General features: G+C 37.2%; 1 protein-coding gene and 1 pseudogene across 1 annotated transcript; both read right to left on the reverse strand.

Annotated features, from left to right (window-relative positions):
* Positions 294 to 1,242, reverse strand: LOC102188697 (annotated as a pseudogene).
* On the reverse strand, positions 12,689 to 13,636 carry LOC102179966 (olfactory receptor 8J3-like). The gene has a single exon (XM_005690250.2). The coding sequence runs from the start codon at positions 13,634 to 13,636 to the stop codon at positions 12,689 to 12,691; it is 948 nt and encodes a 315-aa protein (XP_005690307.2).

The raw sequence follows: 16,780 nt of genomic DNA on the forward strand, positions 1-16,780 counted from the left end.
ATAGATATTACTCTGTTCTAGTTTATTTATTTCTTAATATATACATCCTGACTCCTGGAAACATTTCTGTCAATCTAGATAACTGAACACTTAGTAAAGTTAGTGAATATGCTTCATTTCTGTATTTATCTGAGAGTTCCAGGAGAGTCAGTTTATTTTTTAAATCACCATTTCCTAGAAACAGAATCCTGTTTAATTTCCAGGATTACGTGAGAACCTATAAACCAGACATCTAATCTCAGCTGTCTCTAACCAATGGCAGCCTATCTTCATTTATCTACAGAGTTTTAAAACTAGAATGATTTTAAAAAACAGCATGGATTTCTAATAAATCTCTTCAAAGCAGCTTTCACGTCCTTGTGCCTCAGGCTGTAGATCATGGGGTTCAGCATGGGAATCACTAGTGTATAGAACACTGAAGCCATTTTATCAGCACCCATAGAATGGTTAGTTTGAGGCTGCAAATACATAAAAAGTAGCGTTCCATAGAAGGCTGACACTGCTGTCATATGTGAGGCACATGTGGAGAAGGCTCTTTTCTGTCCTTCTGCTGAACCTATCTTTAGAATGGACAGAAAAATGTTGAAATAAGAGGCTACAACAGTAATTAAGGAAAACATCAAATTTGTAGATGCAGATATATGTATTACTGCTTCTGGAACTGAAGTATCAGAGCAAGACAATGCTAACAGAGGGACGGTATCACAGTAAAAGTGATTGATTACATTGGAAAAGCAATAAGTCATAGAGAATACAGACGATGAAGTCACGATTGATGTGCAAAAGCTATAGAGGTATGTGAGGGAAACTAGCAGAAAGCAGGTCCGCCGAGACACCACCACCATGTAGAGCAGGGGGTGACAAATGGCCACATAGCAGTCATAGGCCATCACGGCTAACATGAGCAACTCAGCTACAATGAAAACCAAGAATGCTCCCAGTTGGGTGGCACATTCATAGTAGGAGGTGGTGTGTTTTCTTTACTAAGAAATTGATCAGCATTTTAGGGGCAATGACAGTTGAATTGCCAAGACTGATGATAGCCAAGTGCCAGAGGAAGAAATACATGGGGGTCTGAAGGTGAGAGTCCACACTGGTGAGGGTGATGATGCTTAGGTTCCCTGTCACGGTCAGTCCATAGATGACCAGGAAGACAAAGAAGAGTGGGATCTGGGGGTCTGGACGTTCTGAGACTCCTGTGAGAATAAACTCAGTGACCTGAGTGAAATTTCCATTAGCCATGTAACAGTTTGGAAAGTCATCTGTTTGAAGAAAAAAAGAAGATAGTCACAAACTTTATGGAATTATTTTCCAGGACTGTTATTAGATGTCAAAAGCAATCCATTGATGAGATTTCCTATTGGTCTCAGTTATTAAACTCAAAGTTCTAGGTCTAGTAAACCAACTTTGCAATCATTTACTGAAGAGATGAAACAGGTATGGCAAACTGAACAGATGATCCAGTGTAACATATATTTTGAAAACTTATTTTCTCATAATCTTATTATATTATAAATGTTTTAATAGCTTAAAAAGTAGAGCAGAGATTCCAATCTGATGCCTCTTGCACAGAGTGTGAGGAAGACATGAGGAATTGCAAGTTACCTAATAATTCGAGATTTCCCAAGTGGCTTAATGGTAAAAACATCTGCCTGCCAATGCAGGATACGCAAGAGACAGAGGTTCTATCCCTGGGTTGGGAAGATCCCTGGGAATAGGAAATGGAAACCTGTTCCAATAGTCTTGCCTGGAAAATTCCATGGACAGAAGACCATGGAGGGTGACAGTCCTGATGGAGGTCACAGAGTCAGACATGACTGAGCGACTAAGCATACAAATAATTTGGCATCTATTCTTAATTTCTTAATCTGAGATTTCTTGCTTTCTCTTTAGATAGTTTAGCCAATGCTCTACCCCTTTTCATTTATACTGTATTTCTATAGCTTTTATTCAGTGTATATTGAACTTGCAAATTTGACCCATCTATTTCTGTTAACCTCTTTGCTCATTTTTCACTTTATTACCAGAAAAAAAAAATATGGAGACATGTTCTCAGATATATTTTTTTACATCAACTATTCTCTTTTCAATGGCACCCCACTCCGGTGCTCTTGCCTGGAAAATCCCATGGATGGAAGAGCCTGGTGGGATGCAGTTCATGGGGTCCCTACAAGTCGGACGCAACTGAGCAACTTCACTTTCACTTTTCACTTTCATGCAGTGGAGAAGGAAGTGGCAACCCACTCCAGTGTTCTTGCCTGGAGAATCCCAGGGACAGGGGAGCCTGGTGGGCTGCCGTCTATGGGGTCGCACAGAGTTGGACACGACTGAAGCGACTTAGCAGCAGCAGTAGCATTCTCTTTTCAGCTTAAAAATTTTTTTCTCTTTGAAAGTGTTTTCCTCCCTTTCATAGCTCTTTTCCTTCTTGCCCACAGGTTGATGTGATTCCTCATATTATTTCAATGTGCTATTATTTTTAACCATTATTTTTTATTTATACAATTTTATAATGTTATTTTTTGAATTGTAAAATACTTCTGACCTCAATTTTAGTTCATCATTTTACTGATATTTTATCAAATTTTTACTATTTTTTCATCAATGCCATAATATTAAACATTCTTTTATAGAATTCTATGGCAATTTCATTACATATATTTGCTAAAGGATCTACATGAGATTATAATATAACTGAATATTCTGCTAAAGATATTTGAAAGGTGATATTTGACCTCACTAAGTTGAGCTTTTTCTCAATAACAATTGATATCTAGTTGGGGGCATCTGACACAAAAGAAGTCTCTTCATAGTCTCTAATCCGAGGACTTGGAGAGAAGTTGTAGAGGGTCCAAGCTACATGATCAATTAACATAAGATTTACCCTTTAGCAACAATTAACATGTATATATATATACAATATATTAATAATAATTAATAAAGTGAGCAGGAAGAAACTTTTGTAGACAGTGAATCTGCTTATGGCATAGATTGCGGCGATTATTTCACTGATACACACATATCTCCACTCTCATCAAGTTGCATACATTAAACATGTAGAGTTTTTGCATGTCAATCATAATTCAATAAAGTGTTTTTTAAATCTATATATCATAAATATGTGACTTTTAAAAGACCAGAACTGTTGACATTTCTCTTCTAAACAAAATTAAAACAAAAATTCTACAGTAAGAAAAAAAAAGACGTGACAATGAAAAAGAATCAGAGCTATAAGACCAAAATTACTTCTAATATTGTTGAATGTTTTATACTAGTTTGTTTCTGACACCAAACATTCTCTTTGGTTCCTTGAGTCATTTTCTTACTTAATTACCAGGTATTTGTTGATTTTCTACTTTTGTCAGGAAATAGCCAAGCTTCAGTTGAATTATTTGTCCCTTACCTCATAGACACTCTATTCCAATAATAGGGAAGAGAGAAAGGGCTGGTAACAAAATATAATCACAAGATAGCTGTAGAGTATATTAATTTTAATAATAACAAGTACAACGTATACATTAGGATAACCTTGGAGAACTATTTCACACAAGATGTTAAGAGAAGACCTTTTTGAGAGATGACATTTGAACTAAAACTGAACAGTGAGGCAGAACCAACTTTTGAATGACTCACCAGAAGAACGTTCCAGGATTCCGATTTCTTGAAGATGCTGTTTTGGGGTAGAAAATAACTTCTTTTTCCTGTCTGTTTTTACAGCAAAACTTAATGGAGCCAGTGTGACTAAATAATAATGAGGAAATGGGGACAGTAGAATCATATGACATAGGTCACAGTAAATAGTTGGATTTTATTTTAAGTGAATTCTAAAGCATTGATAAGTTTGAAGGTAGATAGGGAACATGGCCAGTTTTAAACTTTAGAAAGATAACTCTTGCTGTTATGAAGATAATAATTACATATTTGAAAAGAGGTAGAAGGCAATGGCAACCCACTCCAGTGTTCTTGCCTGGAGAACGCCATGGACGGAGGAGCCTGGTGGGCTGCAGTCCATGGGGTTGCACAGAATCGGACACGACTGAGAGACTTGACTTTCACTTTTCACTTTCCTGCATTGGAGAAGGAAATGGCAATCCACTCCAGTGTTCTTGCCTGGAGAATCCCAGGGACGGAGGAACCTGGTGGGCTGCCATCTATGGGGTCACACAGAGTTGGACATGACTGAAGCAACTCAGTAGCAGCAGCAGAAATCATGAATAAAAGTTTAAAAGTGAGTTTAGCAGTTGCTATAGGATTCCTGGTGGAAGATAATGAGCCAAAGTAGAGAAATGGAAATAGAGAGAAGATGGTATGTTAACAGCTGAGAGCAGAAACAAGAAAGCATCGGCAACATAATTCCTTGTGTGGGCTCTATGAGAAAGAGATGAGGGAATGACACTGAGATTAGGAACAAAAAATTCTTTTGTGGGTTTTTTTTTTTTTTTTTAGTGACTGGATCAGATATGGTTTTTCAAATATTTGGGGTTATGATTTAAGATGGAGTGATGAAAGTGATATTATGAACTTATTAACTTGAAGTGTTTATGAGACATTTAAATATTAAGTTAGGCAAGCTACCAGGTAAGTCTGCAGCATGTTTGATAAAGTTAGACTTGCGGATATTTAGGAAATGAGCCCTAATGATCCTATGATATTTTTTCATCTATTTCAAGATTTTTTCATCTGCTTCCAGTTTTTTTTTTTTAATTGTAGCATAACTTCCCAATAGGTTTCTCCATCTACCTGCATTCTTTTCCACTGAGGACAACCCTCTCTTTTCAGATTCTAGTTTTTCTTTTGTCCTGTAACACTGCACGACAGGATGTTGATTCTGTGTCTCTCATGTCTCTTTTTTTTTTTTTCTCAAGAAAAAAAGTTTTATTGAAGTTTAGTTGATTTGGGCTCCCCAGGTGGCACAGTGGTAAAGAATCTGCCTACAAATGTGGGAGACTTGAGTTTGATGTCTGGATTGAGGAGATCCCCTGGAGTAGGAAATGGCAACCTACTCTAGTATTTTTGCTTATGAAATTCCATGGACCTTGTCTACTTTTTAAATTTTGATTTTATGTAATAAAATACATAATATGAGATCTGCCCCATTATACAATTTATGAGTGAACAGTACAGTATAGTAAATTATAGTTAAATGTACAGAGTGGATCTCTAGATTTTATTCACCTTCCTTAACTGATTTTTTTTTATACCTGTTGATTAGCAACTCCCTGTATGGCCCAACATACGACTTCTGGGCATTTAATTGAAAATGATTTCCACCCAAGATGGAAAGGTCATGGTGGAGAAGACTGACAGAATGTGGTCCACTAGAGAAGGGAATGGCAAATAACTTCACTATTCTTGCTGTGAGAACCCCATGAACAGTATGAAAAGGCAAAATGATAGGACACTGAAAGATGAACTCCCCAGGTTGGTAGGTGCCCAATATGCTACTGGAGATCAGTGGAGAAATAACTCCAGAAAGAATGAAGGGATGGAGCCAAAGCAAAAACACCATCCAGTTGTAGATGGGACTGGTGATAGAAGCAAGGTTAGATGCTATAAAGAGGAATATTGCATAGGAACCTGGAATGGTAGATCCATGAATCAAGGCAAATTGGAAGCGGTCAAACAGGAGATGGCAAGAGTGAACATTGACATTCTAGGAATCAGCAAACTAAGATGGACTGGAATGGGTGAATTTAACTCAAATGACCAATATGTCTACTACTGTGGGTAGGAATCCCTTAAAGAAATGGAGTAGCCATCATAGTCAACAAAAGTCTGAAATGCAGTACTTGGATGCAATCTCAAAAACGACAGAATGATCTCTGTTTGTTTCCAAGGCAAACCATTCAATATCACAGTGATCCAAGTCTATGCTCTGAACAGTAATGCTGAAGCTGAAGTTGAACAGTTCTGTGAAGACCTACAAGACCTTCTAGAACTAATACCCAAAAGAGATGTCCTTTTCATTATAGGGGACTGGAATGCAAAAGTAGGAAGTCAAGAAACACCTGGTGTAACAGGCAAATTTGGCCTTGGAATACAGAATGAAGCAGGGCAAAGGCTAATAGAGTTTTGCCAAGAGAACGCACTGGTCATAGCAAACACCATCTTCCAACAACACAAGAGAAGACTCTACACATGGACATCACCAGGTGGCCAACACTGAAATCAGATTGATTATATTCTTTGCAGCCAAAGATGGAGAAGCTCTAAACAGTCAAAAAAACAAGACCAGGAGCTGACTGTAGCTCAGATCATGAAAACTCCTTAATTCCAAATTCAGACTGAAATTGAAGAAAGTGGAGAAAACCACTAGACCATTCAGATACGGCCTAATGAAATCCCTTATGACTATACAGTGGAAGTGAGAAATAGCTTTAAGGGACTAGATCTGATAGACAGTGCCTGATGAACTATGGATGGAGGTACGTGACATTGTACAAGAGACAGGAATCAAGACCATCCCCAAGAAAAAGAAATTTAAAAGAGCAAAATGGCTGTATGGGGAGACCTTACAAATAGCTCTGAAAAGAAGGGAAGTGAAAAGCAAAGGAGAAAAGGAGCGATATACCAATTTGAATGCAGAATTCCAAAGACTAGCAAGAAGAGATAACAAAGCTTTTTTCAGCGATCAATGCAAAGAAATAGAGGAAAACAACAGAATGGGAAAGACTAGAAATCTCTTCAAGAACACTAGAGATTCCAAGGGAACATTTCATGCAAAATTGGGCTCAATAAAGGACAGAAATGGTATGGACCTAACAGAAGCAGAAGATATTAAGAAGAGGTGGCAAGAATACACGGAAGAACTGTACCAAACAGATCCTCACAACCCAGATAATCACGATGGTATGATCATTCCCCTAGAGCCAGACATCCTGGATGTGAAGTCAAGTGGGCCTTAGGAAACATCACTATGAACAAAGGTAGTGGAGGTGATGGAATTCCAGTTGAGCTATTTCAAATCCTAAAAGATGATGCTATGAAAGAGCTGCGATCAATATGCTAGCAAATTTGGAAAACTCAGCAGTGACCACAGGACTGGAAAATGTCAGTTTTCATTCTAATCTCAAAGAAAGGCAATGCCAAAGAATGCTCAAACTATCATACAATTGCACTCATCTCACACACTAGTAAAGTGATGCTTAAAATTATCCAAGCCAGGCTTTAGCAATACGTGAACTGTAAACTTCCAGATGTTAACGCTGGTTTTAGAAAAGGCAGAGGAACCAGAGATCAAATTGCCAACATCTGCTGGATGATAGACAAAGTAAGAGAGTTCCAGCAAAACATCTACTTCTGCTTCATTGACCAAGCCAAAACCTTTGACTGTGTGGATCACAATAAACTGGGGAAAATTCTGAAAGAGGTGGGAATACCAGACCACCTGACCTGCCTCTTGAGAAATCTGTATGCAGTTCAGGAAGCAACAGTTCGAACTGGACATGGAACAACAGACTGATTCCAAATAGGAAAAGGAGTACATCAAGGCTGCATATTGTCACCTTGCTTATTTAACTTATATGCAGAGTACATCACGAGAAACGCTGGGCTGGAAGAAACACAAGGTGGAATCAAGATTGCCAAGAGAAATATCAATAACCTCAGATATGCAGATGACACCACCTTTATGGCAGAAAGTGAAGAGGAACTAAAAAGCCTGTTGATGAAAGTGAAAGAAGAGAGTGAAAAAGTTGGCTTAAAGCTTAACATCCGAAAAACTAAGATCATGTCATCCGGTCCCATTACTTCATGGCAAATGGATGAGGAACAGTGGAAACAGTTTCAGCCTTTATTTTGGGGGCTCCAAAATCACTGCAGATGGTGATTGCAGCCATGAAATTAAAAGACACTTACTCCGTGGAAGGAAAGTTATGACCAACCTAGACAGTATATTAAAAAGCAGAGACATTACTTTGTCAACAAAGGTCCATCTACTCAAGGTTATGGGTTTTCCAGTAGTCATGTATGGATGAGAGAATTGGACTCTGAAGAAAGCTGAGTGCAGAAGAATTGATGCTTTTGAACTGTGGTGTTGGAGAAGACTCTTGAGTGTCCCTTGAACTGCAAGGAGTTCCAATCAGTCCATCCTAAAGGAGATCAGCCCTGGGTGTTCATTGGAAGGACTGATGTTGAAGCTGAAACTCCAATAGTTTGGCCACCTGCTGCAAAGAGCTGACTCATTTGAAAAGACCCTGATGCTGGGAGGGATTGAGGGCAGGACGCGAAGGGGACAACAGAGGATGAGATGGTTGGATGGCATCACTGACTCAATGGACATGGGTTTGGGTGGACTTCCGGATTTGGTATGGACAGGGAGGCCTGGCGTGCTGCAGTTCATGGCGTCGCACATAGTCAGACATGACTGAGCAACTAGACTGAACTGATACCCTGCCAAGTTGGTATTTTTATTTTTTTGGAAAGGATATGTCTGTTTATAGATGCAGTTTCTATTCCTGTAGGGTCAGAAAGATACCCTGGATGAGGAAATAACAATCCACTCCAGTATTCTGGCCTGGCAAATCCCATAGGGGGCTACAGTTCACGGGGTCCCAAAGAGTCGGACACAACTGAGCATGCATGTGTTCATTACAGCAGACAAGATACAGAATGCATGCAGGCATGACTGCGTTCTGAATCTTCAGAATTGCTGATGGCAGTTAGGAATTATTTGGGCTTAAAGTCTTTCTCCATAACTCTTAAAAAATCATCCTATATTTACAAGTCTAATTGCTCAATTTGTAAAGTGTTTTCTTTAAAAAAGAAATAGAAAAAGAAAAAAATGGACCATGTAGTTAGCAAGTTAGCAACTGGTAGAGAAAATAAGAGTCGGACACTACTGAGTGACTGAACTGAACTGAACTGAGAGAAAACAAACGAATAAAAAATCTCCAAGTTTATGCATGGGAGTTGATCTTATATATAAGAATATGCATATCTTTAAATTAAATTATTTTCAATTTATAAAATATTTAATGGGTGACACAATATTTTTAAATATCCTTTTTAAAATATTGAATTGGTTACATTAATAAAAATGCCAAATGTTGCATGAGGCAGATACTAAAAAGTATTTGTTAGTGATCTGAAATTTAAATGCAGCTGAATATCTTGTATTTTATTTGCAAATTCTAGCCTTACTGGATTTTAATAGTTAGATTGGTGATGATCTGTGCACTCTTTCTGCAATTGTAATATCCAAATGCAGCTTTCAACTTTCACAAGTTGAAACAGATATAGAACATGTTGTCAATTCATGGGATTTTAACACCTTAAATACCATACTATTCCAGAGAAACCAGTTAAAAAAGGAAATAATGAAATTTCTGTGACATAAAGAATGATCTGTCAGCGACCATAAAAGTGTCTTTAGTCAGAATCTAAGAATCAAGGTGAATTACCAACATTAGGTGATCATGAAAATCAACAGCAATGTTTATCTACTCACATTTAAACAATAATTGCAGTTTTCTGCTCTCAAGTTCCTCTGACTTTTCTCTGAGTAATGAGAATTTACGCTTTTCTTCTATCTTTCTGATGTTCCTTGAGGAAGTAGTATGGTATTTATTAAGACATTTTTGTTTAAATCATCTGAGAGATTGAAAAATTGCCTGTAGTTTCTGCTAATTATCCAAGATATTCTGCATATCCCCTAGTGAAAAAGTGTGAGGGGCAATTTAAGGAAAGGAAGAAATGGCATAAATGGTCTGTACAGCTCTGTTGAGGCTTACAGCCTGTTTTACGTGTTCATTCATTTACACAGACTCAGTGATTATAGTAATAGTGAAAATGCTACTGTATGGGCTTTAACTCAGCAAAACTGAAACAGCTCCAAACCTCATGACGTAATTGTAAATGAATCATCATCATTGTATAGAATTTTTTAAATTTATAATTCCAGTAAAAAAAATATGTAGTTGGCACTGGTGTGAAAATATATCATTTAACCTATATGATATAACAATAAACAGAGGAAAACCAAGCTCAGATAAATTATGTAATTTGACCAAAGCCATGATGAAATTAAAGCCTCATCTTTAAGTGAGTAGTATACATACCCTGACCTTTAATATGACAAATCTATAACAATTATTGAAATGCAGTGTGTGTCTAAACTATAGTGCTTCCTGAACTGAGACACCAGCACACTTGGATAATGTTCAGTACAACCCCATAGAAAGTAAAATTTAATATAAGACCGTACATGCTCTCTCGTACCATTTTACCTATACCCTCATCCTTATGTATTAGAATTGAGGAAAAATCATAAACAGCTAAAGATGGATCTAAATTGCATAGACGGGTAAGTTTTGGAAAATGTGTCGTTTGTTCCTAATACCTAAATCAAGATATAGAATATTTTCAGCACCACAGAAACTTCTCCAGTGCTTTATAACCCCTCTACCCCTCACCTCTCCAGGAATAATGGAAATTTCCCTCATTTAACTCCACAAACACTTTCACAACTCTAGCGACTACTACTCTGTTTTCTATCCCTAAACTTATTATCCTGTTTTTAAATTTCATGTAAGTGAATCACACAATAATCTCAGTCTGGTATCTTTTACTCAGCATAGTGATTTTGAAATTTATCCATGTGTGATTTTATAACTATATGATATCCCACTGCATTTGAGTACCACAACTCTTCAAATATTGATGGATATTGTGTTTGTTCTATTAAAATGTCCAGCATAAAGAGTCCTATATAAGTGTATGTGTGAGTATATATACATTACTTTCTCCTAGCTAGGGATCTTAGAATAACTAGGACATAGGTCACTGTATATTTAACTTTACAAGAAACTGCAAGATTACCAAACTTACTGTAGCATTTTACATTAGCAAAAGCTGTACATGAGAATTTCATTTTCACCATATTCTTACCAATATTTGATGTAAAAATTAATACACACACACACACTTATATATAAATGGACATTGGGATAAAATAATTATATTCCCTGGTGGCTCAGACAGTAAAGAATCTGCCTGCAATGTGGGAGACCTGGGTTCAATCCAAGGAGCAAGCATATTTTAATTTCATAGCTGCAGTCACCATCTGCAGTGATTTTGGAGCCCCAAAAATAAAGTCTGTCTCTGTTTCCGTTCTTTCCCATCTATTTGCCATGAAGTGATGGGACTGGATGCCATGACCTTAGTTTTCTGAGTACTGAGTTTTAAGTCAACTCTTTCACTCTCCTCTTTCACTTTCATCAAGAGGCTCTTTAGCTCTTCACTTTCTGCCATAAGGGTGGTATCATCTGCATATCTGAGGTTATTGATATTTCTCCTGGCAATCTTGATTACAGATTGTGCTTCTTCCAGCCCAGTGTTTCTCATGATGTACTCTGCATATAAGTTAAATAAGCAGGGTGACAATGTACAGCCTTGATGTACTGCTTTCCCTATTTGGAACCAGTCTGTGTTCAAATCTACATCTTACGTCTAAATTTTGCCTATTGAAATTTAATCTTTACTTGATTTTTTGAATTTTTACATGTGCTAGATAAAACAATTTTTGCATATTTTCTCCCTGATGTTTTATATTTTGATATTTCTGTTTTGTTCTATGACCCAATATCTTACTGTATTACCAAAGAGATTTTTGCTATCACTGCTGCTGCTGCTGCTGCTAAGACACTTCAGTCATGTCCGACTCTGTGTGACCCCATAGACGGCAGCCCACCAGGCTCCCCCGTCCCTGGGATTCTCCAGGCAAGAACACTGGAGTGGGTTGCCGTTTCCTTCCCCAATGTATGAAAGTGAAAATTGAAAGTGAAGTTGCTTAGTCGTGTCCGACTCTTAGCGACCCCATGGACTACAGCCTACCAGGCTCCTCTGTCCATGGGATTTTCCAGGCAATCACTAGGAAGAGCAAAAAGTTATCTCCCACCAGAAAAATTCCACAAGTACAAAACAGATTGGAATGCAGGAGATCAAGTGGGTAGAAGAGGCCGTGAAGTTGACAAAGTCTCAAACTAAGGTACAGGCTAATGTTCTGAAGATCTGAAGGCTGAGAAGGGAGCAAGAGAACTGAGAGCCACTCTTTGCTGTCACTTCAAGGATTACTTTAATTTTCTTCTATTGACTATATTAATTTGTCAGGAACTTAGAATCTGTCTTGAACATGGTTATATTGTGCTGTGAAGACATGTAAATATTGTTATCTTCTTCTTAAGAGGGTTGATTTGTTTGTTCTTTATTAATTAGAATAGGATATTAACAAGGTTTGTGGCAAACTACAAACTCTGCCTCATGGGTGATTTCATAAATATTAGTTCATTTTTTGGTGGTTTTTGTTTTTTTTTTGGTGGGGGGAGTGTCTGGGACAAGTGAAATCTTCCAGTAACCTACGTGGCTCAGTAGGATAAATGAAGTTGGCTCAGGATAAGCGAACTGGACAGCTTTTACAAAGAATGGGGATCTCATTTTCATACACTGTTTCCTTTCTGCAATTCATTGCCAAAATTTCTGACACTATTGTCTCAAATTCTGACTTTTTTTCTTTAGATCAGAAAAAAAATGGTTATTTTTAAGATTTCTATTTGTATAATGCAGACTAGAGCCTCGCCTCAAAATAAATAAAATGGGAAAAACACCCATTCCGTTAGCTTCTAATGCTGTTCAGAGTCTCCTTCACACAATGCGCCTTTCTTAACCATCTCCTCATTTACCTTAGAGTTAAAAATTACATCAGTTTAAAAGAACCGCATGAATTTGTCAGAAATCTCTTCAAGGCAGCCTTCACGTCCTTGTTCCTCAGGCTGTAGATCATGGGGTTCAGCATGGGAATCACCAGCGTATAAAACACTGAAGCCATTTTATCAACACCCATAGAATGGTTAGTCTGAGGCTGCAAATACATGAAAAGCAGAGTTCCATAGAAGACTGACACTGCTGTCATATGTGAGGCACATGTGGAGAAGGCTCTTTTTCTTCCTTCTGATGAACGTATCCTTAGAATGGACAGAACAATGTTGAAATAAGATGCTACAACGGTAATTATGGAAAACACCAAATTTGTAGATGCAGATACAAATACTACTGTTTCTGGAAAGGAAGTATCAGAGCAAGACAATGCTATCAGAGGGACAATATCACAGTAAAAATGATTGATTACATTGGAAGAGCAATAAGACATAGAGAATACAGAAGATGAAGCCACAATAGCTGTGGAAAGGCTATAGAGGTATGTGAGGGAAACTAGCAGAAAGCAGGTCCTCTGAGACACCACCGCCATGTAGAGCAGGGGGTTACAAATGGCCACATAGCGGTCATAGGCCATCACAGCTAAAATGAAAATTTCAGCTACAATGAAAACCAAGAACATGCCTAGTTGGGTGGCACATTCATAGAAGGAGGTGGTGTGTTTCTTTACTAAGAAATTGACCAGCATTTTAGGAGCAATGACAGTTGAATTGCCAAGATTGATGATGGCCAAGTGCCGGAGGAAGAAATACATGGGGGTCTGAAGGTGAGAGTCCACGCTGGTGAGGGTGATGATGCTTAGGTTACCTGTCACGGTCAGTCCATAGATGAGCAGGAAGACAAAGAAGAGAGGGATCTGGAGGTCTGGGCGTTCTGAGACTCCTGTGAGAATAAACTCAGTGACTCGGGTGAAATTTTCATGAGCCATGGTAGAGTTTGAAGAGTCATCTGTTTGAGCAAGAAAGGAGAAATGGTTACAGTTTTTAAAAGTTGTATTTCCTAGGATTGCCATTAGATGGCACAGGCAATGACTAGAGTGAGATTTCCTGGAATCATGCTTCCAAATTATACCAGCTCCTCTATTTCTGCTGAAATTTAGTGTGTTGCTGGCTACATACACTTTTTAAATGGCAAACATAAAAATTTTAAAGGGAGCACTTTAAATCACAAATATTGTACCCATCCTCTAAATTTCTCTTTCAAAGTTCCACATTCTATTATTTGCCAGTGCCAATAATATTTTGCCATTCTACCCACTCCTACTTCCTTAGGTCAAGCTTTAATTAATGCTGTCATTGACGACTGTATCATTTTGACCTCCATGTCATGATTCTCTCAGTTTGGCTGATAGACAAATAGCAGTCTTTAATACTTTTTGAGTAGTCAAATTTGTAATCTGAGATTATTTTTAGAATAATTGAAGAATAAACTTCAGCCTCATATTCAATGCATTTGACATTCAGCTCTGTATAGCCTTTCTACTTACATCACCTCACTCAGCATACACTCAGCCCTACATTTTTTTCTCCTGTCCTCTGTGTCCCTGCTGATATTCAGAAATACCAGTTGAACTAAGAGCAACCTAGAATATAAACATTTCTTCTTAGGTTTTACTTCCTTATTAAGATACTACAGAGTTTCTGTCTTGTTAAATCAAGAAACTAGTCTGATCCAAAAATGGGTTTAAGGGTGGAACGTGATGCTGGGCTTGTGGAGCCAGCTCCATTGCTCTTTCTTAGATGACACTGTCTGCTGTTTCTCTATTGTGTCCCATTCGGCTTTCAGGCCCTTTCCTCTTTCACAGAGAAGAACCAAGTGTTGCCTGGCCTGCCATCATGGGTTTTCTTGTAGAATGTGAGACACACTGAATTAGGCAAAGGAATTCAGACATCCGCTACCAATCTCACCATTTTGAAGCCTTCAGTTCTGTTAAGGGTTAGTCTAGTGTTTATTGACTGCATCTTCGTTTTCAGTGTCTTTTATTATTTTCTTCTAAATTTCCAGATTATTTTACCCTACCCATTCATTTTTAATTTTACTTTTCTCCTTAAGAATATATAACATAAGATCTGTTCCATTAAAAGATTTAAGGTTGAATAGACTAGCATTCTTAATTATAGGCACAATGCTGCTCCTCTCTAGAACTTATTCATCTTCCATTACTGAAATTTGATATCTGTTGATTAGCAATTCCTCATATGGTCCAATTTACAACTTCTGGGTACTTATCAAAAAGAATTGCTATAAGAATCTTAAAGAGATAGTAATACTCCGCCCATTCTTCTTATTTTGCAAAGGATATCTTTGGTCATTTTTGACCATTCTGATGCAACATTTATATGCTTCTATTTAGGGCTAACCATTAGAGCACAGAGGATAAAAAAAGTATGCAAAGATATAACTGATATTTCAATCTTCAAACCTGGTGATAAGCATTAGGAACTACTTGAGGTTCATGGCTTTCTCCTTAACTCTTAAAAAAGTATTCTATTCATTTACTAGTTTACTCAATCAGTTAGTAAAGTCATTCCTGAAAAAAAAAGAAAAAAAGTAAGCAACCGTTAGGGAAAACAAACAACTAAAAACTCTCCAAGTTCATGTGTGGGAATTGATTCTCATATAGAAGAATATACATATCCTTATATTAAGATCATTTTCAGTTTATAAAATGTTTCATGGGTAATACATATCTTAAAGTCTTTTTCAAATATTGCATTGGATATATTTATGGAAAATTCAAATGTTATATGAGGCAGGTACTAAAAAGTATTTGTCATTGATCTGAAATTTAAATGCAACTGAACATCTTATATTTTATCTGGAAATTCTAATCTTACTGGATTTTAATAGATTAGATTGCTCATGAGTTTTTCAGATATATCTAGCTCCCTCTGCACTTACAATATCCACATCTGACTTTCAAGTTTCATAAATAAAATAGATGTATGACATTTAGTCAATTCATAGGTACTGCCCTGACACTACCACAGTATTCCAGGGAAACAAGTTAACAACACCAGAAAATAATAATAATGGAGTTTTTGTGGTTAAAGAATATCTGTCAGTGTCCATAAAAGTGTTCATAGTCAGAATCTAAGAAACAAAGGAAATTACCAATGTCAAGGTGATAATCAAAATCTACAATTTCTGTCTACTCACGTTAATGAAGAATTGGATTTCCTCCTCTCAAATTTCTCTGACTTTTCTTTGAGTAGGGAGAATTTATGCTTTGTGATGTTTGTGATGTTTCCTGAGAAAGTATGAATAGCATGTGAGTTATTCAGATCATTTCTCTTAAATCTTCTGAGAGATTTAAAAATGATTGCCTGTGCGTCTACCTATCCTCCGGGATATCTGGCCTAGACTCTAGTGAACAGTTGTAGGAATAATTTAAAGAAAGGAAGAAAACAGCATAATGATCTTTACAGTTCCATGGAGACCCACATGGCATGAAAGTACTCAATCACTGACACAGAGTCAACGATCAGAACAACAACGAAAAACACTAAAGTGCTTTATTGCAGCAAAATTGGAACAGTTTCAATAGTCATGATAAAATTGCGAATTAATCACCACCATTGCATGCAATTTTTTATTTAAGTTTATTATTCCAGTAAAAATATGTCATAGGTGCTGCATTAAAAATATACCATTTAACCAAAATGAGGTGGATATTACTATTCCCAGATTCAGAGGACACTAAGCTCGGATAAACTATGTGATTTGACCAAAGGTGTGTAATTGATGACTAGAAGATTTGAAATTAAAGCCTTGTCTTTAAACGAGTGATATGCATGCATTTTCCCTTCATATGACAGACACATGACAATTACTGTAATGCAATGTGTTGCAATAGCAGTTGTCTGAATCATAGTGTTTCCTGAGCTGCAATCTACCGGTTTTGCATGATGTTCACATAGTCTCACAGAAGATAAAACCTAATACAAGGAAATACAGTCCCTCGCATAACATTTAACCTATGATCTCTTCTTCTATGAATTCCTTTTGCTTTAGAACTGAGGAAAATTTGCATACAGTAAAAGATGGCATTAAATTGTACAAATGGGTAAAT

Source organism: Capra hircus, chromosome 15, assembly GCF_001704415.2.
Source record: "Capra hircus breed San Clemente chromosome 15, ASM170441v1, whole genome shotgun sequence".
Classification (NCBI taxonomy): Eukaryota; Metazoa; Chordata; class Mammalia; order Artiodactyla; family Bovidae; genus Capra; species Capra hircus.